The sequence below is a fragment of the Peromyscus maniculatus genome, chromosome 2 (genome assembly GCF_049852395.1).
Source record: "Peromyscus maniculatus bairdii isolate BWxNUB_F1_BW_parent chromosome 2, HU_Pman_BW_mat_3.1, whole genome shotgun sequence".
NCBI lineage: Eukaryota > Metazoa > Chordata > Mammalia > Rodentia > Cricetidae > Peromyscus > Peromyscus maniculatus.
The window spans coordinates 152404432-152432178 of record NC_134853.1 but is presented as its reverse complement, the minus strand read 5'-3'; the positions used below and the strand labels follow the sequence as shown (position 1 = coordinate 152432178).

At 55.0% G+C, this 27747-nt stretch overlaps 1 protein-coding gene and 1 pseudogene across 4 annotated transcripts in view; both read left to right on the top strand.

Annotated features, from left to right (window-relative positions):
- Positions 1-1311: 1311 nt before the first annotated feature.
- The window catches only part of Rps6ka1 (ribosomal protein S6 kinase A1), a 41585-nt gene continuing 15149 nt past the window's right edge, over positions 1312-27747 (top strand). The window contains exons 1-13 of one of the 4 annotated variants that reach the window (XM_015994519.3): positions 1312-1504; positions 7935-7979; positions 16888-17004; positions 17326-17407; positions 19665-19745; positions 19913-19992; positions 21722-21828; positions 22911-22948; positions 23446-23588; positions 23959-24029; positions 24297-24385; positions 25562-25626; positions 25944-26046. In XM_015994519.3, coding sequence (XP_015850005.1) covers positions 1442-1504; positions 7935-7979; positions 16888-17004; positions 17326-17407; positions 19665-19745; positions 19913-19992; positions 21722-21828; positions 22911-22948; positions 23446-23588; positions 23959-24029; positions 24297-24385; positions 25562-25626; positions 25944-26046 — 1084 coding nt within the window. In that variant the 5' untranslated portion in view covers positions 1312-1441. Of the gene's footprint in view, positions 1505-2597; positions 2682-7934; positions 7980-14244; positions 14410-15872; positions 16083-16887; positions 17005-17325; positions 17408-19664; positions 19746-19912; positions 19993-21721; positions 21829-22910; positions 22949-23445; positions 23589-23958; positions 24030-24296; positions 24386-25561; positions 25627-25943; positions 26047-27747 lie in introns of those variants that run through there. The other 3 variants (XM_076565362.1, XM_006975635.4, XM_015994517.3) reach the window with 3 other exon arrangements.
- LOC121827729 (U6 spliceosomal RNA) lies at positions 5570-5657 on the top strand (annotated as a pseudogene).

Below are 27747 nucleotides of genomic sequence, written 5' to 3'. Positions count from 1 at the left end.
GAACTCAAGAGATCCTCCTGCCTCTGCCTCCCTAGTGCTAGGACTAAAGGTGTGCACCACCACCGCCCACTTAGAAATGTGAAATGTTATTGCATTTACATTTACTGGGGGAAGTTGTCGCTGTGCACAGCACGTCTGTGGGGTCAGGAGACAACTGTGGGGGCTGGTTCTCTTTCTACCGTCTGGGGCCTGGGACTCACACTCGGGGCATCCAGTCCTGCAGGCAAGCTCATTTACCTCACAAGCCCACCCCACACTCTTTTAAACACTCGTGTGCTCCCGATCTGCTGTGTGACTTTGGATAAGTCACTTCATCTTTCTGAGTGTCTAGGAGGTGTTGAGTTCTCAAGAGAATCACAAGCCGCCTGGAGATATAGGTCTATGGTACCAAACGTAATTTGGTGTAAAGCCTGGGTCCCTTACCCAGAACAAAGCAAGCAAACACACACACACACACACACACACACACACACCATGTATCCGCAGGAGGCTTTTAATAAACTAACCAGCTTGTCCTTGGGCTCTCTCACCTGAGAATAAGTCTCACCACACCTGGGCTCTACGACCTCTTTTAGGCCCAGGCCAAATCCTGCCTGAGGGAATCCTGATCCCACCAGGCCTAGACTTTGCCCTCTTCACAAGGCTTCAAGCTCAAACCAGACCACCATCCGGCCTGCCGCGGAAGAGACGCGGGACCTGGCCTGAAACCAGCGCCCTCAAGTGATAGGGCACAACGCACACTGGGAGGGAAAAAAAAATGCGTATTAGGAAATCACCCTGGGGGCGCTGTGGGTCCTGGCTCTGGCCGGCTTGGGACACCGGAATCACATAAGAGAGCCCAGTGTGGGCTCCCGAGAGGGGGGTAATCCTAGGGCTCGGCGAGCTGAGAGCCTGAGGACACACGGCCCAGGATCCTTCCAAGCCTCTGTCTGGATCAGGCCCAGGACATCCCATGTAGGGTGGCAGTCCCTCCCCCTGGAGGGAGAAGGCACATCTGGGTTAAGATTCCAAATGCTGCTAGGACAGGACAACGGTGGCCCGGGCGGGGTCTGCACCGGGACGCACAGCCCGGGAAGAAGAAACCCGCAGAGTCTGCGGCGGGCAGGGCCGAGCGTGGGCCAGGGGCTCCTTTGGAGGCGGGGCCGACTCCCAGCGCGTCGGGGGCGGGGGTCCGCGCCGGGAATGCCGCGCCGTGGGGACTGGGCGGGGCGACCCAGGCCCCGCCCCCGCGCAGGTAGCCAATGGGCGCGGCGGCGCCGGGTGACGGAGGGAGCCGAAGTGCGAGTGCCGCGGCGGCGGCGGCGGCGGCGGACGGCCCAGCCAGAGCGCGAGGGGCTCGGGGGCGCGCGGGGGTCTCAGGGCAGCGGCAGGGACCCCGGGGCCCGGAGGCGGCGCAGCCCGGGGCCGCCGGGAGGAGCGCGGGCGGTTCGGCGGCGGCGCGATGCCGCTCGCCCAGCTCAAGGAGCCCTGGCCGCTCATGGAGCTGGTGCCGCTGGACCCGGAGGTGAGTGAGAGGGGCGGGGGACAGGCGCCGGCCGCCGGCCAGCCCGGATCCGCACAGGGGCGGGGCGGCCCGCGGCGTCTTTGCAGCCCCGCGAGGACGCGAGTGCCCTCTGGTCTCTAGCCCACTGTCCGGCTCCACCCCCCTGTGGTCCGGGTGTGCGTGTGCAGGGGACGGTTCGGCTGGGCGCTCGGTACCTCCCTGCGGTAGCCAGGAGAGGGAACCCCACGGGGTGTTGAGGTTTGACACCCTAAGCACCCCTAGGACCCGTCCCGCTTATCATCTTTTGGGAGCTGTGGGAGGTGCCCCAATCAGTGCAGAAGGGAAAGGCTTGGGTCAGATGTCTGGGGTTCTACTAGAGACAAGGATCATGGGAATCCGGTTTCTCCCCGTTCCTTCTCCCCGAGAGCTCTCTTGGTTCCTCCACCTCTGACCTTAGGAAGGTAGCCCTTGTGGACCCGTGGCAGTTATGGAATCTGGGATGATGCCACCTCTGGAGTGGGGACCTCCTGGTTTCCTTTGCTAATGACACCCGGGTCTCCTACTTCAGGTTATGCTGAAGAGTGAGGAAAAGCCCTTAGACCTTGTGAACCTTTGCCGTAGAAAAGGCTGGGCCCTTGGGCAGTGTGGCTTCCACCACCTATAGCTCACCCAGAAGCTGCTCCTCTTTCGAGGGCTTTGTGGTCCAACCCTGAGCATGCAGGAGGCCACTTTTGGTGGTGTCCTGTGACGCTGGGATCAAGGTCAAGTCTTGAACCAGCAAGTTTAAAACTTTGCCCTGCTCTCATGCTGGGAAGGAGGCGGGTGAAACTGTGCCTTACCTGGAGCTGTTAAGGGGTACAGAAGACGGGTGGAGACCTCACCTGACCCCAGAACCTGGATTGTTTTTCTCCTGGCTTGAACCCTTCCCTAGGTTTTGGACCTCAGGGCAGTCACCATATGCCCTACCTCTCAGGACCACATGTAGAAGGCTCTACAGTGAAGACACCAGGTCTTCAGGCACCCAGAGCATGCTGCCCCTTTAAAGGGGTGGCCTAAACTGGCTATGGGAGGGTGGGCGCGGCTGGATTAGGTAACCAACCTGAAGGCGCAATTTGGAGTCAATTGTTCTGGGATCCCTGCCATGGGGTTTTTACAGGCCCTCCACAGCCCTTGGAGGTTCTCTCGCTGACTCACCCCGGTAGGTGAGGAGCGCTGCCCTGTGCGGCCCCTGCCGACTCCCCCCTACCTCAGGACTGGGCACAAGGCCTGCGGGAAGGCTCAGAGGTGTATTCCTCTGCCTGGGCACGCCCCTGCCACCTGGGCCTCCGGAGGAAGGTAGAGCTGAGCTGGGCATGGCTGGGGAGGACTTAGCCTGGAGCTTCCCAGGGTTACACTGGGGGGGGGGGGGGTAGGGAGCTAGGAGCTCTGGCCTCCTCCAGGGCAGCACTTCCTGCTTCCCTTTGGGAAATCCTGAGGCCAGGGCCAGCTTCATAAGGGGCCAGGTTAAACCGGAAACATCTTAGTTTGCATACTGTTGCACCTGAACGCAGGGAGGAGAGGAGACTGTCGGATTTCCTGGGACGGGGAGAGGATTTCCCAATGAGCTTTACTTCAGAAATGCTGTGTGGCCCTTAGTCCACGTTCCAGCCGGGTGGGCTTCTCTTTCCAGTGCCACAGATGAGCTTTGCACTCTGCTTCCTGGGCCTGACAAGGTGCAAACCCCTGGGTGCTGCTGCCCGCATCCCCTCCCCCAGGCCATGGAGGTGCCAGTGAACTGGGCGTTATTGTTTGGGTAACAGGAGCCCCGGGGCAGTGAGGGTGTGCATTCTTACTTGAGAACAGGGCCTTGCTGTTCTTTGTGCAGATGACATGTAAGCGATCCATGTGCCTGGCCTGCAGGTACTGGCGCCATTGTGGGCAGGCAGCTTCTAGCCAGGAAGGAGGCAGGTAAGGGGGCTGGCAGGGGCATTTGGCAAAATGAGGTCTGGGATCTGAATTACCCTGTCTTCCGACTGTTGTCACCAAAAATGGGCTGCTGGGCCCAGGTGGAATAACCCAATTGGAAATATGGGTGAGGGTGCAACCTGGGTTTTTTCTTGTTTTGGGCAAAAACAGAGCCTTGTCCCCAAGCCCTATCCTGCCAGGGCTTGCTCTCTGCTGTCCACGGATGTCATGTCACTTTAATTTTCACAACTTCTCAAGATAGACATTATGACGCCCATCTTCAGAGGGGACGGCTGAGCTTGCAAATGCCAGCATGTGCGTTCATATCCGGGCCGGGATTGGAACTCAGCACTCTCCCTGTTTCCCACCAAGCAAAGGAGGCTCAAAGATGAGCGTGGGTTGGGTTTAAACTGGCGCAGGTGGCAGGTACTCCCAGAGCAGCTCCGGATGTTGGCACACACTTCTTCGTCCGCAGGGCCCTTGTCCAGCCTTGGCTTGGCCTAGCAGTGTCCTGGCACTTGGCCCCCAGGCTCCAGCAGGGCGCAAGGCTGCCAGTGCCGGGCTCAGACCCCAGTTCCTGGGGCTGCTTCCTGCCTGCGGGGCACGTGCTGTCTTTCTCCATCTGTTCCGCTCCCAGCCTTGCAGGAGCTGCTCTGGACCCTTAGGTGGAGAGAAGCATGCCTGCTGGGACCCAGCTCCTAGGACCCAGGACCCTAGACTACGGGAAGGGGTGCGGTGCTCCAGGGGTTCTGAGCAGGTGCCTGTCCTCACAAGTGGTGCTCCTGAAGAAGAGAAGAGAGTGGAGCGCTCCAAGCAGCCAAGGGGCCTTCCCTGCCCCAGGCTTTTTGCTCTGGTCCAGGGTCTGATCTGTCATTTTCTTCCCCTTCCTTCCCTTCTCCTCCCTCCCTCCCTTCCTCCCTCCCTCCCTCCCTCCCTCCCTCCCTCCCTTCCTTCCTCCCTTCCTTCCTTCCTCCCTTCCTTCCTTCCTCCCTCCCTTCCTCCCTTCCTTCCAGGGCCTTGTTTGTGCTAGACAGTACTCTACCTCTGAGCTAAACCTCCTCCCCCTAGGCCTTTTTGAAAAATCATTATTAAAGATTTATTTGTTTTATTCTCGAAAGTGTACGTGTGCGTGTACGTGTACGTGTGTGTGTGTGTGTGTGTGTGTGTGTGTGTGTGTGTGTGTTGGTGTCAGCAGGGGCCAGAACAGGGCATTGGATCCCCTGAAGGTGGAGGAACAGGCAGTGGTGAGCCGCTCCACATGTGCGCTAGGATTGGAATTCATACAGCTGTGTTCTTCCCCCCCCCCCCCCCCCCCCCCCCCGTCCCACCTGGCAGACCAAAAGGGCTGCTGTCCTCTCGGTGGCCCCTTTCCATCCTTTTTTGAGGACCAATCACTTCTCTAGAGACCTTGGGTACCAGCTCTTAGAGAAGGATTATTGGGAAGGGGGGTCCCCGAACTATGATATATATATATAAAATAAAAATAAAACCTTGGCCCCCTGCTGTGTCCTCTGTCCTTCATCAGGGTTTAGGCGTGCAGACACACTGATGTGAGTTATGGTCCCATGGCTGCCACCTGCCAGCTGTGGTGAGTCCCTGAGTGCTGAGACTCAGCTGAAAGACAGGGTAGCAGGAACCTCCTCTGGCCTTCTGCCTGTCCTGCTGGGCTGACCCTTCATCTTTCATTTGGCAGACTCTATGTTGGACCCTGGCTCAGCACTGAGGAGCCGATGAAGGACAGGTCATGGCCCCCTCCTGATTAGCCTGTGTGCTCCGTGCTGTGGGTGCAGAGGGGAGAGGGAAGAGTTAGAGGCTGTGTGGGCGGAGGAGGGAGAGTTTGGATCCAGCCCCATGAGAAGAGCAGGAAGGGTTTTCTTGGTAGGTAAGTCACAGTGCAAATGCTCGGGCGTATTCAGGGTCTCGGGTCATTCAGTGGAAGCCCCAAAGAGGGCCCAATAGCGCTTGCTTTGACAGGACGTGTACCGAAAACTGGAATGAGCTGGGCAGTGGTGGGGCATGCAGAGGCAGGCAGATCTCTATGAGTTCAAGGCCAGCCTGCTCTACAGAGCGAGTTCCAGGACAGCCAGGGCTGTCACACAGAGAAACCCTGTCAAAAAAAACCAACCAACCAACCAACAAAACAAACAAAAAAACTGGAATGATACACAGAAGGTTAGCATGGTCTCTGGGTAAGGATGGCACACACGTTTATGAAGTGGTCCGTTTTTAAGATGTTTTAGTAGTTATCATTGTGTGTATGTGTACATGGTGTGCATACATGGGCACTCATGCAGCTGCATGTATGTGGGAGCTCTGGGGCTCTAGAACTTTGTGGAGTGAGTTCTCTCCTTCTACCCTCCCCTGCATTGAGGGATCAAACTCAGGTCTTCAGGCTTGGTAGCAAGTACCTTAAACTGATGAGCCATCTTCTCACCAGCCCAGCAGTCCATATGTTTAAAGCTTGAGAAAGAAGGTTCTTTTTGGCTGCCCTAAAATGCTGTGAGGTGGATGAAAATGTCAGAATTCGTCACCGTTGTCAAGAGTGCTCTTCAGGTGAATGTAGTGTGAGTTTTCGTGGCCGGCCACCTGGACAGACATTCTTGTGGTAAATGTTGTCTGACTTACTGCTTTAGCAGACCAGAAGACAAATAATTGTGTATTAGTTAAAGACAGGAACCAGGCGGTCGGGGGTGGCAATAATAATAATAATGGCCGCTGTGGCTCCTGCTTGTGGGCCATTCACATGCCAGGTGTGTGTATTTGTGGGATTCACTGACTGTAGCAGCTGCCCGTGAAATATATTGTTTTCATCCCCCCATTTTACAGGTGAGGAGACTGAGCTGTGAGAAGTAAAATGACCTCCTCAGGGTCATGCAAATGTAGAAGCCGGAATCTGAACTCACTTCCTAACCCTTGGGCTGGGTAGTTGGAGACAGTGGCCGTGGGTTTCATGCTGAGGAACTGGGACTTGATTCTAGCTTCGTCTCGGTCACAAGATGTGCGGTTTTCAGTGACCGGTGACTGAATGGATGGATGTGGAGGAAGATGAGGGTTTGAGTGCCTCCGCGGGGCAGGGGCTGGTGGGCAGGCTGTTTGTGATGCTCAGTGGGACAGTTCCTCTGTGACAGCTAGTCTGCTGGGTACACGACTCAGCAAATGCGGCTGTCTAGCCCTGCCCTTGGGCCCTGACCATCCTGTCCCTTCTCCTCAGTGTGTGTGTGTGTGTGTGTGTGTGTGTGTGTGTGTGTCTGTCCATATGACACTTGGCTCTTGGGGAGTATTAGGGGCATTAAGGGGGCTCAGGGCAGGAAGGACAACCTGGCAGGCGTGAGGGGGGGGCAGCCACTCCAGGAGCAAAGGAATTACAGGTAATAGGTAGAACATAGCTGTACCTGCTGCCGCCAAGCAAGGCCAGAGCTGCCCTGTGGACCTGGCTCTCGGCTCCAAAGTCCCGGTCTTAGGGAGGGAGCCTCCTGTCTGTCACACCGTTCTCGATCCAGGCCAGGAGGGGTGGGGACAGCTTCTTCAGTTGGGTTTCTGACCTCATCGCACGTAGGAACAGAGAGACCAGGATGTGTAGTTTTCTTCTGGGCTGAAGTCCAGAAGAAACGGCGTAGCTCAGAGGTGGTGGGTCTCACACTTGCCTCTCCCTGCAGGTTGCTCCCTGGCCGTGGTACAGGCCGCTCTGCACAGGCCTTTGCTTAGCAGTCCCTACGTTTGGGGCCACATTTCAAATCGCTACTTTTCAGTTGTGCCAGGGCTCCGTCATTAGTCCCCTCTGAGCCCCGGGGCCCTCCTCTACCTCTTGAGCCAGGGCCTAACCCCCAGGGCTGTCAGAAAGACTAAACGGTGCTGCAGGTGTGTAGCGAGCCCGGCCTTCGCATATGGCGGGCACTCATATCTTCTCTCCTGAGACTCCCCATTTATTGGGGAGGGCGAGTCCGTATGTGACCAATGGTACTGTGGGGAATTGCAAAGGTGTGGTGGACACAGCCATCACTTTACCTGCGAGGGTTCTCAAAGTGTAGGGCAGGGCTCAGGGAAGCCACCGGGAGGGACACCGGCCCCAACTTTGTCCTCTTCCATCCTTACAGCAATTTGTGGAAGTTAGGGTATCTATCCCAGTGGTCCAGATTGGGAAACTGAGGCCTCTCATGGTTGGTTAGTTTGCAAATGGTTGCACGATCTGCCTTGGCAGAACATGGCTGTGTGTGCCTTCTCCCTAGGAAGGGGTGCTATTTGAGCTGAGACTTTGTAAATGATGCGGTGTTTGGTAGGCAGAGGGAGGTTGGGTATTCTGAGTCCTGGGAATATTCTGCCTGTGTTGGGAGGGGCTGTTGCTAGGGGACTTGATTCTTGCACAGTGAAGTAGAGGTGGAGAGGACCCATGTAGAAATAACAGGTCTCTGCGGCCTCCCTGGCTATTGGGAACAGCCAAGGATGGAGAGTCCCAGGATGCATCTGTCTCCCTGAAGGTGAATTGTGACACTCTGTTTCTCTTTTCCAGAATGGACAGGCCTCAGGGGAAGAAGCTGGACTTCAGCCATCCAAGGTGAGGACCAGGGACGGCGTGGGAAGTCGTGATCACGAAGGAGAGAGCATTGCTCTCACATCAGCTGGATGTGAAGGCCCTGGCTGCTCATCCCTTTGTGTAGCTTGGCCCTCTTCCTCCGACCCTGTCTCTATGCTCAGGGCAGACTGGTTTCAGCGTTCCTTTCTCAAAGATAAGGAAGGACACTGTGCCCGGAAAGGGTCGGGAACGGGTACAGGATCCAGGAGTTCTGGTTGTCTGTCACCCAGGCCACTTCCTGGCTTTATGTACTTGTAGTTTGGGAGAGGTCTGTGTACTGTGCTGATCTCCTTGGTGGGTAGGACCAGGGCAGCACGGGCCTGGGAACATTTGGGCCTGAGAACTGGAATGGTGGGCCTGGGAGCCTGGTGACTCTTCAATCCTGGCCACGCCCAGTGCCTCCCAGATGGTTTCCTGGGACTCCCAGCTCCCAAACTGAGGCAACCCCCTTCTCCCAGCTGTCCCTGCCTCCTCTGGATGCTTGCCCCTTGCTGGCTTTTTATTTAAAAAAAAAAAAAAAATTACTGTTTTTATTTTTTAAACAGGATCATACCATGTAACTGGCTAGCCTGGAACTCACTATTTAGACCAGGCTGGCCTCAAACTCAGAGATCCACCTGCCTTGGCCTCCCAAGTGCTGGGAAAGGTGTATGCCACCATGCCCAGCCCAAAAAAATGTATGACACTTTTTTGTTTGTTTGTTTTTGTTTTTCTAGACAGGGTTTCTCTGTGTAGCCGTGGCTGCCCTGGAGCTCACTCTGTAGACCAGGCTGGCCCCAAACTCAGAGATCCGCCTGTCTCTGCCTCCCGAGTGCTGGGATTAAAGGCGTGCGCCACCACCGCCCAGCAGCACTTTTATTTGATAATTTCGTGTGTGCCCCTGTGTATATGCATGTGCGTATGTGTGTCCCTGGACGTGTGGAGGTCAGAGGACAACCTGCTGATGTCAGTTCTCTCCTATCATGTAGATGCCAGGAATCAACCTCAGTTTGTCAAGCGGGCAGCAGCCATCTTTACCTACTGAGTTACCTCACCAGTCCCCCGTGGCTAAAAAGCTCCTGTGTGATCTTAGTTGGGTACCTTGTCCTCTCTGAGCCCGGGCTTCCTCATATCTGTTGTAGGAAGAACCATACCTCAGTCACAGAGAGCTCTGATGTCACAGAGATAGGGGATGTTGAGTGGCTTTGGAAGCCCTCTGGGCAGGGTCTGCAAACCCTGGTTCCAGGTACCCTTCCCACCCAGAAGCTCTTCTGCTCGCTGAGTCTCTGTCCTCATCTACAAGTTGGGGACTAGGCCTTTCCCCCTGGACTGAGTGAAGGACAGATGAGGTGGTAACTGCCCAGGGACATTACTCGGTCCTCCTTCCTGCCCACGGCCCCACCCGCGGCCTGGGTCAGCCCAGCTGTAGGCACGACCTTTGATTTGGAGTCAGGGTTGGTACTGGTGTTTACATTGACTTAGCTTCCTAAGATAAGGTAACTGAGCTGGGTGTGGTGGAGCCCTGTGAGAGAAGCAGGCCCCTACCCCCTCCTGCTGTTGGTTACTATAACAACGGGGCCTTGGGGGCCAGTAAGCCTGTAGCTTGGACCTTGGTTATCTCTGACCATGTCTAGAGATTCCATGCACAAAGGAGCGCCCTCTGGTTCCCTTGTAATAAGATGAAGGAGCCGTGGTGTCCCCAGGGGAGAACTGGGTCTTCAGAGCTTAGATTTGGAGGTCCAGGGGGCTCGGAGTAAAGGTTTTGGGGAACTGGTAGCAGGCTCAGTTTGTTATCTCAGGAGTCCCAGAGTCGGCCTGGTGCTGCAGGCTGTGATCCCTGTACTTGGGAGGTAGAAGCGGGAGAATCAGGAGAAAGTCATCCTCTGGTACGTAGTCAGTTTTAGACTAGTCTGGGCTACATGAGACCCTGTCTCAAAACCAACCCAGAAGATTGGCTAACTTGGGGAGGGAGCGTGTCCAGGCAGGAACCTTGGTTCATTCCACAGCCTAAGGAGCACTGAGGTGGAAGGTCCTGATACAGGAAGCGGGTCAAGGCTCGCAGTAGTGAGGCAGCGGGGCTTGCAGATGCCACATGCTGGAAAATCCCGTGCCCGGCATCAAACTAGAAGCTTTATTTATTGTTTGTTTGTTTGCTTAAGATAGGGTTTCTCTGCGGGGCGGTGGTGACGCACGCCTTTAATCCCAGCACTCAGGAGGCAGAGGCAGGCGGATCTCTGTGAGTTCGAGGCCAGCCTGGTCTACAAAGCGAGTTCCAGGAAAGGCACAAAGCTACACAGAGAAACCCTGTCTCGAAAAACCAAAAAAAAAAAAAAAAAAAAAAAAAAAAAAAAAAAGGACAGGGTTTCTCTGTGTAGCCCTGGCTGTCCAGGAATTTGCTATGTACCAGGCTGGCCTCGAACCTGCAAAGACCCACCTGCCTCTGCCTCCGGAGTGCTAGGATTAAAAGTGCACACCACCCCCTGGCTTTGTGCTCAGTTCTCAGTTTGCATGTTTTCTTTTTTAGGTTTTTTTCTTTTTTAATGTGTGTGGGTGTCTTGCCTCTATGTATGTCTATGCCTCACAGTTGTGTAGTACCAGAGGAGGCCAGAAGAGGGCGTCAGATCCTCTGGAATTGGAATTAGAGATGATTGTTAGCGGCCATGTAGATGCAGGGAATCAAACCTGGGTCCTCTGGAAGAGCAGTCTTGTTGCCGATAAGTCTCTTAAACAGTAAGTCATCTCTCCAGCCCTGTTTATGGTTTTCAGAGGTAGAAATACATTTTCCAGATGAGAAAAATGAAGTCTTACATCACACAGAGCTGGGGGGTCAAGCCTTGTTTGACCAGAGCCACATTCCTCTCCCCGGCTGGTGAATACTGTGTGCTGAAGAGGAAGCGCACTGGATATCTACTACCCCGGGGGGCTAGCACTGAGTGTGAGCTCATCAGCGAGGGCTTGAAGATCCTCAGTGGCCACGGCTGGGCTGAGCATACTAGGGGGTGTGCGGCCTGCGGCCAGGACCTCATCGTTGTGTAGTGGATGGACAGGCAGATTGTCCTTCATCACGTATTTGTGCACCGTATTGTTTCACTGAAAGAGATCCCTTGCCCAAACTGCCGGACACCCCCAGCCTCAGCACCCAGGTGCGGAGAGAGGTGGAGACAGGAACACTGTGGTTGGGGCTAAGATGGGGAAATAACATGGTTATGGGCACAGAGAACCTTCGTATAACACTTCCTCCCCCACCCCCATCCTCTCAGTAGAGTGGTTAGTGATGTGAGCGTGTCCTAACCAGTGTCTCTGAGCTCTTGGCTGAGTGTGAAGCAGAGGTGTGGCCTCCTGTGTGTGGCAGGTGAGGGGAGGCTGGGTGGGCTCTGGGGGACCCGACTACCTTCCCTGCAGAGTTAGCATTTGGCTGGGCTTTGAGTAGCAGGCTGCATGCCTTCCAGGTGGAGAGGAGACAGGGGTGGAGACTTGGGAGCCAGGCGGCCAGAATTCTGTTCCTGTGGCTTGTTTGCCTTGCCTGGGGCAAGTTGCCCTTCCAAAGGGCAGAATAGAGCCTAACTGTGAGCGCAGAAGAGCCTGTCTTGCTGGGCGTGATGGCACAGGTGCATAATCACAGAGGCAGGTGGGTCTCTTGAGTTCAAGGCCAGCCTGGTCTATATGCTGCGTTCCAGGTCAGCCAAGGCCGTATATCAAGACCTTGTCACAAAACAAGAAAAGGAACCTAGCTCTTAGGGCCACCTGGAAGTGAGCTTGTGTTGTATACAAAGTAAAGCATCCAGGGTCTGTGCACAGTGCTGGTGTCTAATGCTGGCTTCTGTATCTATTACTGCTGGAAGGAGGGTTGGGGCTTAGCATTGATGGGGTAGGGTGAGCACCCCTTGGATCCCTTCACCTTCTGTCCACTCTCGGCATTCTCAGGGCCCCCCTAACTCTCCCTCTCCTCTCCTCTCCTGGGAGTGGACTGGGCACCCCAGGCCCCCTCCCCTGGCTGTCTCCGGAGCTGGACCCCTTTGAAGTGCCTGCAGGTCTATTTTGAGAGCTGATTCTCCCGCCTCCCATCCTCTCTTCCTGTTTATGAAACCCTGATCCCTCCCGGATCCCTTATGCTCCCCTGGCCCTGGAGCTTAGGCAGGATGTGACTCTGGGCTTTAGGGAGCCTCGGGCAGCCTCAGGTATTGAGAGAGACTTCTCTTGGATGCCGGAAACTAACCAGATTACCTGCTTAGCACCTGGGACGCATGCCTGGGCTCTCTTCCTTTTGCCTGCCCTGGGGAGAGCCTGTGGTCCAGTAGAGAGAGGTTTTGTTTACAATGTCTCCTTTCTCCATGGCCCGTTTGGCTTCTGGAGAACCTTCATTTGAACAGAGGAGGGCTGATCCCGAGATAACGATTTTTTGCCTGGGAGCACCTGGCTCACATCATTGCTCCACTTTCTAAACGCCTTGCTCACAGTACTTTCTCAGCATGGACTCTTTTCTTAGTCCCTTTCTGTCCAGCAAATACCTGTTCATCCTCAAGAGCCAGCTGGACTGTATCATTCGGAAAGGGCTCCTGGACCTCACCACCCTGACAGTCTCTCTACCTCAGGGCAGCTGTAGCATCTTAACCGCAGCTCTGTGCCAGGACAGTTGTGTTTTGTTACCAGGTATTTCTTTTTGGAGCTACCTGAGGATCAGACCCAAGCCAGCCTTAGCTGTGTGTGCTTCCTAGTATCTGTCTCCCCCCTGGGCAAAGCAGGGGCCGGGAGCTGTCAGTCATGTCCAGAGGAGAGGCACGGGTCTCTAGTGCTTACGGGAAAGCCTTGATGGAGATGTCGGGGTGGGAGGGGGATGGGGGTCCAGCGATGAAGTATGGGGAAGTTTTGGCTGGCTCGGGAGCAGGCTTTTTAGTTTAACTCTTGGCTGTCCCCAGGGTCATCCACGTGGGTTCGGGCTTGTCATTTTCCTGTCTGAGTCCTATTTGCTTATCCCTGAAATTGGAAGAGGATCCTTCCTCGGGAACTGTGCCAAGCCCAGGCCTGGTGGATCTGCCTCAGCAAAGGCTGAAGGAAGGAGTGACCATGTGGTTAAATGACCATGTGACGGGAGGCTCAGGTCTCATTGCTCCTTGCCCGGCCTGACCTGGGACCTGGGACCAGCCCTTCCCCTGGGATGCCTAGGCACAGTCAGCCTGCCAGGAGGCATGCTGGGAGTCATACCTGGAAGGCCCTGCAGATTTTGCTGGCTGGAGAAGAGATGGTTGGTAGCCATTGGAGCCAGCAACTGAGAAGCATTGGCCATAGTGGGCAGGACACCCAGAATAGAGCTCCTAGGGGACCAGGTTCAGATGCTGTGGCTCTGGGCTTGTCTTCCTGCTGCTCTGTGGAGAAACAGGGCCAGGACTCAGGAATGTAAGCTGATGTCTGTCCTCCCCCCCATACCCATCAGAGGCTTCAGGTCCTCACAGTTCAGCAAAGGCGGTTTTGAGGCCATTTCCTTCCTCTGCCCCTTCTGGTACCCTGCTCACCACAGGGCTTCTTTCCTGGTTTATGAGGACTAGTGGGTTGAGGGAAGCCTGGCATAGGTGTTTGTGGCTAGTCTTCGGGCAAGCTGCCTTCCTGAATCAGCAGCAGGCACTTCGGTCTTGGGGAGGAATCTTTCACAAGTCCACAGGCCATCTACCACAGACTTATCAGAGCCCTGTGAGGAAGGGAAGGGGAAGTACATGTGTGTGAGGAGGCATGTGTTTCTCCACTGCACTGTCTAGAAAGGGTTTCCGATTACCAGCCTGAGTGTATCTGCTGGTTCCTGTGGGTGTGTTGATGACGGTCGGTGAAGCCCTGTAGAAGGGGATGGGCCTGGTCCACTCTTGCCCTCAGGAGCCCATTCCTCTTCTTGGGTCTTCTGACTTATTATCCATCCCGGGTCTTAAGATTAGTGTGTCTGAACAGAAACAGGATGAGGCAGGATGCTGCCTGCTCTGTGGGGTAAAGGATGTCTCAACTCCGGGCTGGGCTAGCCAGACTGGCCTTGCTGACGTCTGTCCTATATGTTCCTGGGGAGCCCCTAGTGTGTATATTTTCAAGTGCTGAATACATACTGTGTGGGCATCTCATCGCCATGTGACTCATGTCTACATTCCTGTCTTCCCTCCTTGGGGGTCAGGAGACAAAAAGTGAGGTACCTTTGGGCTCTCCCTGGGTCACAGCTTGGGGTCTGCAGTTCCCTCTCCTTATCAGGGGAGCCTAGCCCATCTTGAGTTCCTCCTTCCTGTGAAGAGGGAAGTGAGAAGGAGGGGAGCCAGAGACCCTGCCTTCTGGGCGAGGAAGGCTAAAAAAAGCAGAAGTCGTAGGAGTAACGGCCCCTCCGGCCAACAGCTTGAGTCCCACCATGCAAACCCCAGCAGATTTCCCCAGGGTTGAGAGAGACTCCGGCTTCTGTCCCAGAAAGGTGAGGAGATGGGTAATTTGTCTCCACAAGTGCCTGCCATCCTGACTCTGGGCACAGAATAGGTTTGGGGAAAGTTCTCTGTCCCCAGTGGGTCTTCTCAGGCAGACAGTGGACTTGAGCAGCTGATCCCGGGGTGGGGTGAGCTGAATTGCTGTGTGGCCTCGGCCTAACTGCTGTCAAGTCTTCTGCCTGTTCCCCCAGATGGCTCTGGGGGGACTGATTCGCCTACAGTGTTCTTGGGTTTGATGGTGCCGTTGAGACCCTTGGAGTCCCTGAGAGTGACACTTTGGAATGGGAAGTCCCAGGCTGGCTTTAGGACTGAGAGAGGGCAGGCTCGGGTGGGCAGGAAGTGGGCTCCGTCTGACTTACCTGCCCACCCTTTCCTGGTACTTGACGCTGCTGACTGAGGAGGGACTTGGCTCAGGACAGCTCTGCCATTGGTCTGTCTTGAACCTGAGCCACAGTTCCCTGTTCCCTGAGAGGGGCCAGAGGTTTTAGAGATATTTAGGTCAGAGTTCACTTAAGAGATGGCTCTCTCAGCCTCTCCTTCAATCCCGGGGCCACCTAGGAAGTCCCTGGGAAAGTTTTGGAAGACCCCACAGAGATGGGATTGCGCACAGACTCGGTCCTGGGGCCGGTAGCTTGTTTCCTCTTGTCTCTTCCCACCCTAAGCACTTGAGGAAGAGCCTACAGCTCTGCCCGGGGTCCTTCCCTGGGGATCCCCACCCTGCCACCTGACTGGGTTTGCCCTGGATGCCTGTCAGTCTGTGGAGGTTTTGAGCTCTGCCCGGCTCTATCTCTCTTGTTGGGTTCCAGGACCTGTCTCTAATTGATAAGTGCCTGTCTTCATGAATTGGGTGCATGATAAATGTTGCGTGGCTCCTTTTGTCTCTGCATGTTCCCATGAATCTGTCTCTCACGGGCTCCCTCCTGTGTAGTGGCTGTGTGTGTTCTTGCCTTTGCCTCTTGGTACAGATCTCCCACCCACCTCGGTGTTGCATGTGTGCCTGGCTGCCTCTGTCTGTCGGGTAATGGTCCCAGTCCATCTCTTGCTGCCTGGGGATATGTCCGGATAGTATGCCTCCCTGTCTGATGACTGTGTATGTACTACATACATGTACACAGTGTATGTATGTCTTCCGGCCCCTGCCTGATGGGCGTCTGTCCTTGTCTGCTGCTACATACTAGATGCCCATCTGTTCCTACCAGGTACCTTGTCAGGTCCCTGTTCTAGGACCGATCTGCTCAGCAGCTGGGCTGGGCTGGGGCTTTCTCTTCGTAGGCCTACAGGGAGGATGAAGGGGAGGGCCAGAGGGCCGACCTCAGGCACCGGGGAGTAGGGGGAGAGAGAAGAAGGGAGCAGAGTGAGGGTGGAAGCCGGGAGCTGGGAAACCACAGGCCCTGTGTGATTGGCTGTCTTGGGCCTGGCCCAGCCCCCCACGCCCTCACCCTGCACATCCGCCTTGGGCCCAGCCACCTCCCCGGCAGTCCGGGTGGGTTGTTGCCTACCCTTGCCATGGTGCCGTGGCCCTGCTGGGCGGATGGAGCAGGACCCCAAGCTGCCCCGTCTGCGGCTCAGGGCCCTGCTCCCCTGGCTGCTCAGGAAGCAACGGTCCAGGATCAGCCAGACTCTGCCTGGCCCTGGCCCTGGCCCTGGGCCCCAGCAGGACTCGGTAAGTGTACCCGGATATCTGGTCCTGGCTTGGCAGTAGCCCCTGGAACAGGTGTTAGGCAGCGAGTGTGGCCTAAGTTAGCTTTTGACTCTCCTGGCCCTGCTGGATGACCGGACCTTGCCTGGACTTACTTCCTGGGGAAGTAAGGAGGCATCTCGGTGCCTCAGGGCAAGACTGGCAGATTAGAAGGCCAGAGAGGTCCCAGAACAGCAGTGACCAGACAAGGGCTCCTAGGTGCTTCTCAAGGGAAGTTTGGTGGGACATAGCGTCTTTAGCCTTAACCCTCAGCTGCTCCACATGGGCACTGAGCGGGCCGAGAGGGATGTCTGAGTGACTCTTGGGTCTCTGTGTACCTCAGTCTTATCCATACAACCAGGAGGTGTGCCCCATCTCATCCTGACTAGCAAAAAAGGCCCAGCTCTACCTCCCCATTATGAGCTCAAACCTGACTTCCTATTGTGGCAAAACCCAAACAGTTGGGGGGAGGGGAGCCTCAGGGGCGGGCCTAAGAAGGTCCCTACACCAGACCCAAGGCTTGAGTCTACTCGTCCTGGCCATGTCTTTACCTTCCTTTGGGTCTGAGCAGGCCCATGCATCCATGCCACAGGAACAGGGCCTCACCTGAGGTGGCACTCTGGTAGTTGGCCTCCTTGGCCTTTGAGATGCTGTTGGTACCCATGAGCCTGAAGGCTGTGGGGGGAGTGGTCTGTTGGGCCTGTTTTTATCTGGTGGGATGCCTTGGATAAGCTGTATGCCATGTTGCCCGGGAAGGGCCCCACGACTACTACCTCTGTCCACCTGTCAGGATGAGGGCGTCCTCAAGGAGATCTCCATCACACACCACGTCAAGGCTGGCTCCGAGAAGGCTGATCCATCCCATTTTGAGCTCCTTAAGGTTCTGGGACAGGGATCCTTTGGCAAAGTAAGTCAGGGGGTTCCTTATTGGGAGGGCATTGCAGGTCATGTCTGAGGTGGGGGGGCACCGCAGGTCATGTCTGAGGTGGGGGGGCACCGCAGGTCATGTCTGAGGTGGGGGGGCACCACAGGTCATGTCTGAGGTGGAGTGTCAGGTTACCTGGGAGTCCACCAGAGGATCAGAGGACAAGGGTAAGAGGTCACCTTGATAACCCAGGGAGAGCAGAAGGTCAGCTTAGGATTCCAGGGTCAATGTGGAGGCTGCGAGCTAGTTGGGGCAGCCACCTCTCACCCCCTCCCTGGTTTTTCCTGCCTTCTCCCTTCTCAGGTCTTCCTGGTTCGCAAGGTCACCCGGCCTGACAGTGGGCACTTGTATGCCATGAAGGTGTTAAAGAAGGCCACGTTGAAAGGTGAGTAAGAGAGCTTCCCTGGGCAGAACTGAAGCTGGGCTGAGGAGGAGGAGGAGGAGGAGGAGGAGGAGGAAGGAGGAAGGCCAGGCCGCAGGGCTGTGGAGCTGATGAAGGAGGAGCCTGCTGTCAGGAGCCTCTAGGATGGAGGCGGAAAGCAAGCCGACACTCAGCTGCCCCCCCCCTTTCCCTCCTCCAAAACCAAGTGAAGGCCTAGTGGGGTGCAGAACACTGGGGGGGGGGAGACTCTGAGCTATCACATTGTTGGGCCAAAGTGTTGTGTTGGCAGACTTGCTTCATGATGCCCAGAAGCCTAAGGGGGACCTCTCTGGCCCCTGGGAGGTTCAGGGCATGAGAGAAGCAGCAGGGAGCCTGAGGGGGTAGAAGGTGGGGACCCCTAAGAGAAGATGAGTTGGGGGCCAGGCCGCAGAGCTGAATGATGGAGAGGTTCAGACAGGAGCCCCAAGCCAAAACCCAGAACTCTGGAGACTTAGAAAGTGTATGCAGATGGTTAGTGGTTGACTGTGGGTCAGTTGTTGATTCTGATTGGTCTGGGAGCCAGTGTGGCCAGAAATCAGGTGGAGACCAGGGGGTGTAACATGGAGAAAGGGAGGGGTCATCCATAAGGACAGAGCTGTCCTTGGCCTGCCTAGGGCTGTCTGCTAGATGGTAGTGGCTTTAGTGTAGGCTGGCAGGAGATCATCCCTCAGGAGAAATCATGGGAACTGCAGGGCAGGAGAAAGACAAAAAGATTCGCTCCCTACTGTAAGGGGCTCGTGGACTGGGTGGGAGAGTCTTGCCGTGGACTGGCAGTGAGGTAGAGCAATGCCAGGCTTGTGTGCATGGATGCCCAGGCCAAGGAGTTGAGGGATAGGCATAGATTCATAGAAGTCAGGTGAGAGGTCTGGGAACTCTGGGGGTTGGGGAGTGTAGGACCTGTGCCTTGAAGGATGCTGGGAATTTACTAGAACAAGATGACAAGGTTTGGACGCCCGGGAAGGAGGAACCATGTCCCTGAGGTGGCTGGAAATGTGAGGTGTGGTTGAAAGAGGCAGCCCTAGTTAACTGCAGCCTGGCCCCTGACACATCTGGATTAAAACAATAAGAAATGGTGTAATGGGAGGCACCAGCATCATGGAAGCCCAGAGTGCCCGGCCTGGCCTGCAGCGATGCTTCCTGGAAGTGGTAGGGTCTGAACCCAGTCAACCAAAACCTTGTTGGTGGTCAGAATTGGCCTGGCGACTTCTGTTTTTTATCCCCACCCCCACCTGACATTCATAAGAAGCACGTTGGAGGTAGAGGCAGAAGGATCCAAAGTTCAAGGCCAGTGGTGGCTGCATAGTGACTTTGAGGCAAGCCTGGACTGCGTGGGAGCTTGTCTCAAATAATCCTCTGTGGTAATATACTGTGTACCCTAATAAAATTTGCCTGAAGATCAGAGAACAGAACAAGCCACTAGATTAAACATAGAGGCCAGGTAGTGGTGGCATTGGCCTTTAATCCTAGCACTCGGGAGGCAGAGATCCATCTGTATCTCTGTGAGTTCAAAGCCACCATGGACTACATGAGATTGACTCAGTCTAGGAGAGAAACAGAGCCAGGCAGTGGTGGCACACAGCTTTAATCCCAGCATTAGGAAGGATGAGACAGGAAGTAATGGCTGGGTGGAGAAAGGTAAATAAGGCGTGAGGAGACAGGAACTGAGACTTTTTCAGGAGTCCTAGAGGTGAGACATGGCAGTGGCTTGTTCCTTTGTCTCTCTGATCTTCAGTCAAATTTTATTAGGGTACACAATATATCAGCACAATCCTCCCCAGCAACAAAACAAAGAAGAAAAGAAAAACATTAATAAAAAATGCTTGTGAAGAATGTCTGCTTAGCCCCACCCAAGAATCACATTTTACTGTTGCATTAAATCTTGTGGAAATGGAAAGGGAATTAATAAAGGTGTGCTTTATTATTTATTTATTTATTAATAAAGGAGGTACACAGTCAAAGTCTGGGGACCGCGGGACCCTAGGGTGCAGGATGCTCAGTGGCTAGAGAACATGGTGGAAGACTAGACACCAGGACTCTGCCTGGACTTCATGAGGAAGGGAGCCAGAGAAGTGTCGGCAGGAGAGGGCAACCGAATGCCCCAAGGGCCAGAGAGTCTCGGAGTGCAGACTCGGAAGGATGGGTGGGAACCGGCACGTGGAGTTGGGCTTGGGGAGGCTGTGTGGCGTGTGTAGACTTTCAGTGACCTCCTTTCTCTGGCCAGTGCGTGACCGTGTTCGGACCAAGATGGAGAGAGACATCCTGGCTGATGTGAACCACCCATTCGTGGTGAAGCTGCACTATGGTGAGATCACAGACCCTCTCCGGGGCCACCTTCTCCGTGTCCACCCCTGCCTGTGACGTTCCTTGTCCCTTGTCCCCGCCTCTCATGGGCCAGCCCACAGGCGCCAGGAACAGTGGCACTGGTCACAAGACCCAGCTGACTCCACCCTGGCTTCTGTCCTCTCTTAGCCTTCCAGACTGAGGGCAAGCTCTACCTTATTCTGGACTTCCTGCGTGGTGGTGACCTGTTCACACGACTCTCAAAGGAGGTAAGCAGACGTCCCGCTGCTGGGGATGTGATGCAGGGGCCCATCCCGGGCGGGGCCTTGTGAAGAACTCTCAGTGTGGCCTGGGCCTGTAACTTCCCGGCTTGACAGTCCCCGAACTCAAGAAATGTCACCTGACCTGAAAGAGAGGCCGCCCCTGGCAAAGCCTCTGTGAGTTTCTCTAAGGATAGGCTGACGAATGGGTAAATGTGACTGTTCTCTCTAGTTGCTAAGGGAATCTCTCAACACTTGAGGTAGAGAGCCAAGGGCTGTGCTGGTCCAGGGAAAGAAGCGCGCGCGCGCGCACACACACACACACACACACACACACACACACACACACACACACACACATGCACACACACACACACAGAAACTAGATGTAAAGTTCTTGCCAGGTGGTGGTGGCGGCGGCGGCGCACGCCTTTAATCTCAGCACTCAGGACACAGAGGCAGACCGATCTCTGTGAGTTCGAGACCAGCCTGGTCTACAGAGTGAGTTCTAGGACAACCAGGGCTACACAGAGAAACCCTGTCTCGAAAAACAAAACAAAACAAAAACCCCCAAAGACTTAAGTTTCTTGTCCTGTCATTTGCATAAAAGGATATAATATAAAGAACCCAATATAAAACTATCTGCCTCATCTTTTAAAAACTGGGACCATGGGGCTGGAGAGATAGCTCAGCGGTTAAGAGCACTTGATGGCTCTTCCAGAGGTCCTGAGTTCATTTCCCAGCACCTACATGATAGATCACAACCATCTGTAATGGGATCAGATTCCTCCTGGTGTTCAAGACAGAGCACTCATATACATGAATGAATAAATCTTTAAAAAAAAAAAAATGGGCCAGGCGGTAGTGGTGCATGTCTTTAATCCCAGCACCCAGGAGGCGGAGCCAGGCAGATCTCTGTTAGTTTGAGGCTAGCCTGGTCTACACAGTGAAATCCAGGACAGGTACCCAAAACTATACAGAGAAACCCTGTCTTGAGAAGCCCAAAAATAAATAAATAAATAAATTAATTAATTAATTAGTTAATTAGTTAATTAATTAATAATAGTAAAGTCTCGTTACTACTGTTCCCTCTAGCCCCCTGTAGGTGAACATTTTTTGTTTTGTTGTATTTTTCCAGTCAGGGTTTCTCTGTGTAGCCCTGGCTGTCCTGGAACTAGTTCTGTAGACCAAGCTGGCCTTGAACTCACAGAAATCCTTCTGCCTCTGCCTCCCGAGTGCTGGGTGGGATTAAAGGCATGGGCCACCACTGCCTGGCTAGGTAAACATTTTTGTTGGTTTCTTATTTAACCTTCTCTGGTTCCTTTTGTAAACACATTCTGTACATATGCACCCTACCCTCACTTTCTTACCTGAGAAGTATTAGTTTCAGTATACTGTTCTGTGCTTGGCCTCTCCAGTCAGTGTATCTCGGATTGTTCTGTATCAGGGTGTGGAAAAACTCCTTGTTCTACATTTTGGCTGCATAGCTCTTCATTTTGCCTGGGAGAGACGATTTAATCTAGTCTTTGACTCCTGGGTACTTGGATTATTGGATTATTTTACTCGTTACTATTTCCAAACTCTAGCACAGTGAGTGACTTATGTATCAGAGAAAGGCATGTGACATTGCACTGTCCCCAGGGTAGACCCTCAACCCCGAAAGGCTGTAACTGCTCCGAAGCCCGGCTCTTGGGGAACAGGATGTCCTGGCCGCAGCCTATCTCTTTCTCTGTGACAGGTTATGTTTACAGAGGAGGATGTGAAGTTTTACCTGGCTGAACTGGCACTGGGCCTGGACCACCTACACAGCTTGGGCATCATTTACAGAGACCTCAAGCCTGAGAAGTGAGTAAAGCTACTGCCCTGTTCCTGGACTCTGCAGGGTGCAGAGACCTGGGCCTCTTCTAGAGCAGGGCCACTCCGAGGGAGATGGTGTGGCTCTCTCCAGGAACTCAGCCTTTTGCGGGCTATCGGGAGGTGTTGAGATGGGCCTGCGGACCTTAACAGCAAATGGACCTTAGGTAATTAGGGACCGCCTGGTCAGTAGTGGTCAGCAGGCCACCAGGCAGCTGTGTCATGTCCTGTCCCGTCCTGTCCTCCCCGCCAATGGATGTGGCATTGGAGGTGCTGCTGTTAAAGATGCATCCCTCGGCCAGGCGGTGGTGGCGCACACCTTTAATCCCAGCACTTGGGAGGCAGAGGCAGGCGGATCTCTGTGAGTTTGAGGCCAGCCTGGGCTACAGAGTGAGTTCCAGGACAGGCACCAAAACTACACAGAGAAACCCTGCCTCGAAAAACAACAACAAAAAACAAACAAACAAAAAAGATGCACCCTCCTGGGGTTTTCCTTCCAGTGCTGCCTTAAGAGCTGGGACGGGTCTGGTGGTGGAGTTAGACACACCTCCAGTCAGGCATTGGTGCACAGCTGTGGAACCAGCTGCTAAAGAGGCTAAGACCGAGAGTCTGAAGCCAGCCTGTACACTATGGTAGACGCTGTGCTTCAAAGAAGGACAAGTTCCAACCGGGCGCCTGTGGCACACGCCTTTAACCCCAGCACTTGGGAGGCAGAGGCAGGCGGATCTCTGTGAGTTCAAGGCCAGCCAGGTCTACAGAGCGAGATCCAAGACAGGCACCAGAACTACTCGGAGAAACTCTGTCTTGAAAAAAAAAAAAAAGAAAGAAAGAAAGACAAGTTCCACAGACATTCCCGTCTTGCGGAAGGGAGTTACTTTCCTGAGAGGTAGTTTCCCCTCTAGTAAGATGGGACCCTAATGTCGCTGCCAGGCCTCCCGTCTGCCACCTTTCATTGCGTAGATCTGGGCCGAGCCCTTCTTCTGGGCAGGCCCAAGTTCCTCCATCCAGTGGTACCACGAGAGCCCACATAGCGCCTGCTGCTAAGGCTCCTGACTCCTGTCTCTCTGTTCCAGCATCCTTTTGGATGAGGAGGGCCATATCAAACTCACTGGTAAGTGGAGTGCATCTGCTCCTTTGGACTCCAGGGAAGCGGGAGAGGGGCTCCTGATAGGTATCAGCTGAGGCCTGGGAGTTCCCTACGCTTCCTGAGAGGTGGTGCCAATTATCTCCACGCATCCAAAGCCCAGGCCCAGTTATGGTGTTTATTTTTATTTTATGTGTGTGTGTTCCGGGGGTGGGGGTGTTACCTGTGAACCTCATGCATGCCCACAGAAGCCAGAGTCCCCTGGAACTGGTCATTAGCCATCATGTGGGAGCTGGGAATCGAACCTGGGTTCTCTGGAAGAACAGCCAGTGCTCTTAACTGCTGGGCCACCTCTCAAGGCCCCCAGGTCCCAATTCAGAATCAAGCTCCCCGCTACAACCTTTGGCAAATCCCCTTGGGTCTCAGCTTTCTCCTGGCGTGGAGGGGATCCCCTGCTCTGGCCAGGGGAGCTAAGTGAGGTGGCAGGAGTCCTGAAGATGGCTTCTCTGCCCTCCATGCCGCAGACTTTGGCCTGAGCAAGGAGGCCATTGACCATGAGAAGAAGGCCTATTCATTCTGCGGGACAGTGGAGTACATGGCCCCTGAGGTTGTCAACCGCCAGGGCCACACCCACAGTGCAGATTGGTGGTCCTATGGGGTATTGATGGTGAGTGTCCCAGCAAGGGTAAATGATCCAGCCCCAGGTTCAGGACTCAGTTTCCCCATGTGTCATCTCACCCCCCCCCCTTGTCTCACGACCAAGCTTGTCCCACCCTGCCCACTGTTCTCCTTCTTTCCTGGGAAGATTCATGGGTTTCAGTCCAGCTGAAGTACCCTTCACCTGACTTGGGATTCTCCGGGGCCTCCCAGCTGCTTCTGGAATCTAGGGTTGGGAAGGGGGCAGAGGCAGGCATAGCCCTTGCTCCAGATAGACTCTGAAGTCCAACAGGCCAGCAGAAATCCCGGGGCTGGATCAGGGTAGCCTGGGAAGGAGGGAGAGGAAGGACAGATGAAAATTGCACCTTTTCCCCCTGCAGTTTGAGATGCTGACGGGCTCCCTGCCCTTCCAGGGGAAGGACCGGAAGGAGACCATGACCCTGATTTTGAAGTAAGCACCAATGCTGCCCTGGTACTAGTACAGACTTCCTAATCCCACCCCAGTTTCGGGGCCAGAGAGAGGCCTTTCCCCTGCCTCCACAGACCCTTGTCATCTGCAGGGACCAGCGGGAGGTGTGGGAGGTGAGTTCGGAGGTGTGGGAGGTGAGTTCGTGGCTGGCTTCTCTGGACTGAGCTGGGAAAGAGACCCGGACAAAGGAAGGGGCTCTGGAGCTTCTGGGGCGGGGCTTGTCCCTGATGAGACCTACCACTGTTCCAGGGCGAAGCTAGGCATGCCCCAGTTTCTGAGCACGGAAGCCCAGAGCCTCCTGCGGGCCCTGTTTAAGAGGAACCCTGCCAATCGGCTTGGTAAGCAACCCCAGCTTGGGAGGAGACGTGGCCGTGGAGGGACAGGGTACAGCTGCAGCCTAGGCCGCAGGGCCACATCTGGGACTGAAAGGAGCTGTTGTCCTTTGTGTGAGCAGACAATGCCGCTGGCCACCCTATTTTCTGGCTCCATGTATGGTGTTGGGAGGGTGACCTGTGTGTAGGGGGGAGGCAGGAACTGAGTCATCCCTGCCCCCTCAGGGACAAGGACAGAGAGAGGCCCCCACACAGCCTCTCTGCCAAGGTTGCTGGCTCAAGAGGAGGCACATGGGCTCAGGAGTAAGAAAGGCCCCAGTACTGGCTCTGTCTGCCCCCACTGCCTGGCACCTAGCAGTCACTGTAAATATTTGTTGAGTGATTGGGTACCATTTATGAGCTACGTGATTGGGCAGGTGACTTTACCACTCTGAGCCCCAAGTTCCTTGTGTCGGTGGAGACAGTGTTCCCAACCCCGCTCCCAGGGTTCTTTGAGTCAGAGAGGGACCAGCCTGTCCTCTCCACAGTGTTTGCTGACTTTTTAATTGCTGGCTTCAGCTGGACTTCGGCCAGCTTCGTAAGGTCCCTTCCAAGTCCCTGGGCTGACTTGAACAAGAGTCCGTCTCAGGGATGAAGAGGGCAGTAGGAGAAGGAGGGCGGAGATGGGCCTGTGGTGGAGCGGATGAAGGACCTTGTTGGATCTCAGGAGTCCTGCTTCTGTCCTGACTGTCGCTTGGACAAGTCACCTGTCCTGCCGGCCCTTCCTTCTGTCAGTACACTGGCGCTCGATCGTAAAGTAGAAATGCCGAGTGGGCTTCGGGCTTCAGGGTGATGGATGCTGATGCAGGGCAGGGTGAGCCCAAGCTGACCTCTGCTGCAGCAGATGGTCCAGAGCACCGGGGGACAGGGTTGGTCCAGACTGCTGGGGGACGGGGTCAGTCCAGACCACCAGGGGACAGGGTCGGTCCAGAGCACTGGGGGACAGGGTCAGTCCAGACCACCAGGGGACAGGGTCGGTCCAGAGCACCGGGGGACAGGGTCGGTCCAGACCACCGGGGGACAGGCTCAGTCCAGAACACCTGGGGACAGGGTCGGTCTAGACCACCGGGGGACAGGCTCAGTCCAGACCCCAGGGGGACAGGCTCAGTGCCTGAGGCTGGACCTTTACTTGGTTTATTGCAGGCTCAGGCCCTGACGGGGCAGAGGAGATTAAGAGGCATGTCTTCTACTCCACCATTGACTGGAATGTGAGTGAATGTCACACTGGGGCTCTGTGATGGACACGGGAAAGGTGGGGAACGGGGCCTCTGCCACCACACCGTGGCTCTGTGATAGACATGGGAAGGTTGGGAACAGGGCCACCTAGGACCTCCGGTGGGGGAGACAGAAGGTGAGCAGCCCTTAAAATGCCCTTGGAGGGCAATGCCATGCCCTTGAAGCCTGGTCTCCCAAGGCTTCAGACTTGCTGTTATCTGCCGGGTGGTATAGCCTCCACTCTTCCTGCTGGGGCTGCTTGCAGGCTGTGGGGTTGCCATGGTGATCAGAGCATGTCCTCACCTTGCAGAAGCTCTACCGTCGTGAGATCAAGCCACCGTTCAAGCCAGCTGTGGCCCAGCCCGATGACACCTTCTACTTTGACACTGAGTTCACATCCCGCACACCCAGGGGTATGTCCCTGATCTGGTTTGTCTGTCCAGGGCTGGGCCCAGTGAAGCAGATCTTTGGGGGAATCCTGGGATACAGAGGTAGTATCAAGGACCAAGGACTCTGGGAGCTCAGGTGTGTGGGTAGATAGGCAGTTTCTGGCTCCGTGGGATTCATACCCAGTCCTGGCCTCACACTACCTGGCTGCCTCTCTGGGGCTCTGAGGGCCTCTTTGTCTCTGGGTGAGGGAATGAGATGTGGGGGTGGTTTAGGCTACAACAGGAAAGTCAGGACCCCTGCCCCAGGCATCTTCCAGCCCGTTGGGAAGACTAACCAGGTCAGGCCTCCACTCGCATCAGGCATGAGGAATCCAACTTGGCAAACCTGTGATGGAGAGTCTGGCAGAGCGGAGGTGACAGTGTGTGCCCACAGGTTGGATGAATGTAGGAATGTAGGAATGGGCTCCGGCTTCTGATGCTGGGCTCCTTTGCTCTTCTGGAACATTTGACAGTCACACACACACACACACACACACACACACACACACACACACACCCTGCTTCCTTGGTGGCTACATTTGACAGACACACACACACACACACACACACACACACACACACACACACACCCTGCTTCCTTGGTGGCTACATTTGACAGACACACACACACACACACACACACACACACACACACACACACACCCTGCTTCCTTGGTGGCTACATTTGACAGACACACACACACACACACACACACACACACACACACACACACACACACACCCTACTTCCTTGGTGGCTACAAAAAGCCAGTGAGGATGATCCCAGTGTTCTGGCCAGATGCTGCCAGTGGATGGAGAGATGCATGTCAGTTCTGTGATGCCTTCTTAGAGGGTGATTTTTTTTTTTCTCTCTGGAGTTTGCACGCCATCGATGACAGGAAGCTCATCACTTCTGAGCTGTTTATCTTCTCTTTATCTGCCAAGTCCAGACCAGGTCCCTGCTGTCCCTCAGCCATAGGAGAGAAGGGTGGTGAAGACAACCTAGAACTGTGGTGAATGAGACAGAACTGTGTAGCTCAGGCTGTGGGGAGGAGGCTTTAGACCGTCAGAGCAGCAGCAGCAGCCAGCTTTCTCGGGGAGGGCGGACGAGCTAAGCCTTGAATGACAGACAGGCAGTGGATTACCTAATCCAGGGGACAGCATGTGTGGCAGCTCTGAGACTCTCCTGAGGATGTGGCACTCCAGTGGGGCTAAGGCCACATGGATCTCACTTGCCAGGCTCGGGGGAGTGGTGAGCGAGGTGCAGAGTCCAAGTAGCCAGTGCTTTGTGGTTGGAACTGTCCCTCCAGCTGAGCTGACGGTAGGCTTAGACAGGTGGACCCGAGATCGAGAGGCATCCTGCACCTGGCCTGAGCTGGAGGCCCTGCATCGGGGTCTCACATTCCTCATGTGACAGGCTGGGACGGTCTAAGAACGTGTTAATTTGTTTATATTGTGTGAATTAGTTATCTGGAGTGTTTTGAGACAGGGTTTCTTTCTGTAGCTCAGGCTAGCTTGGAACTCACTGTGTAACCCAGATTGGCCTCCAACTAGCGGCAATGCCCCTGACTCTGCCTTCTGGGTGCTGAGGTTACAGGTGTTGTCCACCGTGCCAGGCTTGTTTATGTGTTCATTTAGTGTGTAAATGAAGAAACAGTAAAAGGAGGAGGACACACTACTCCTAAA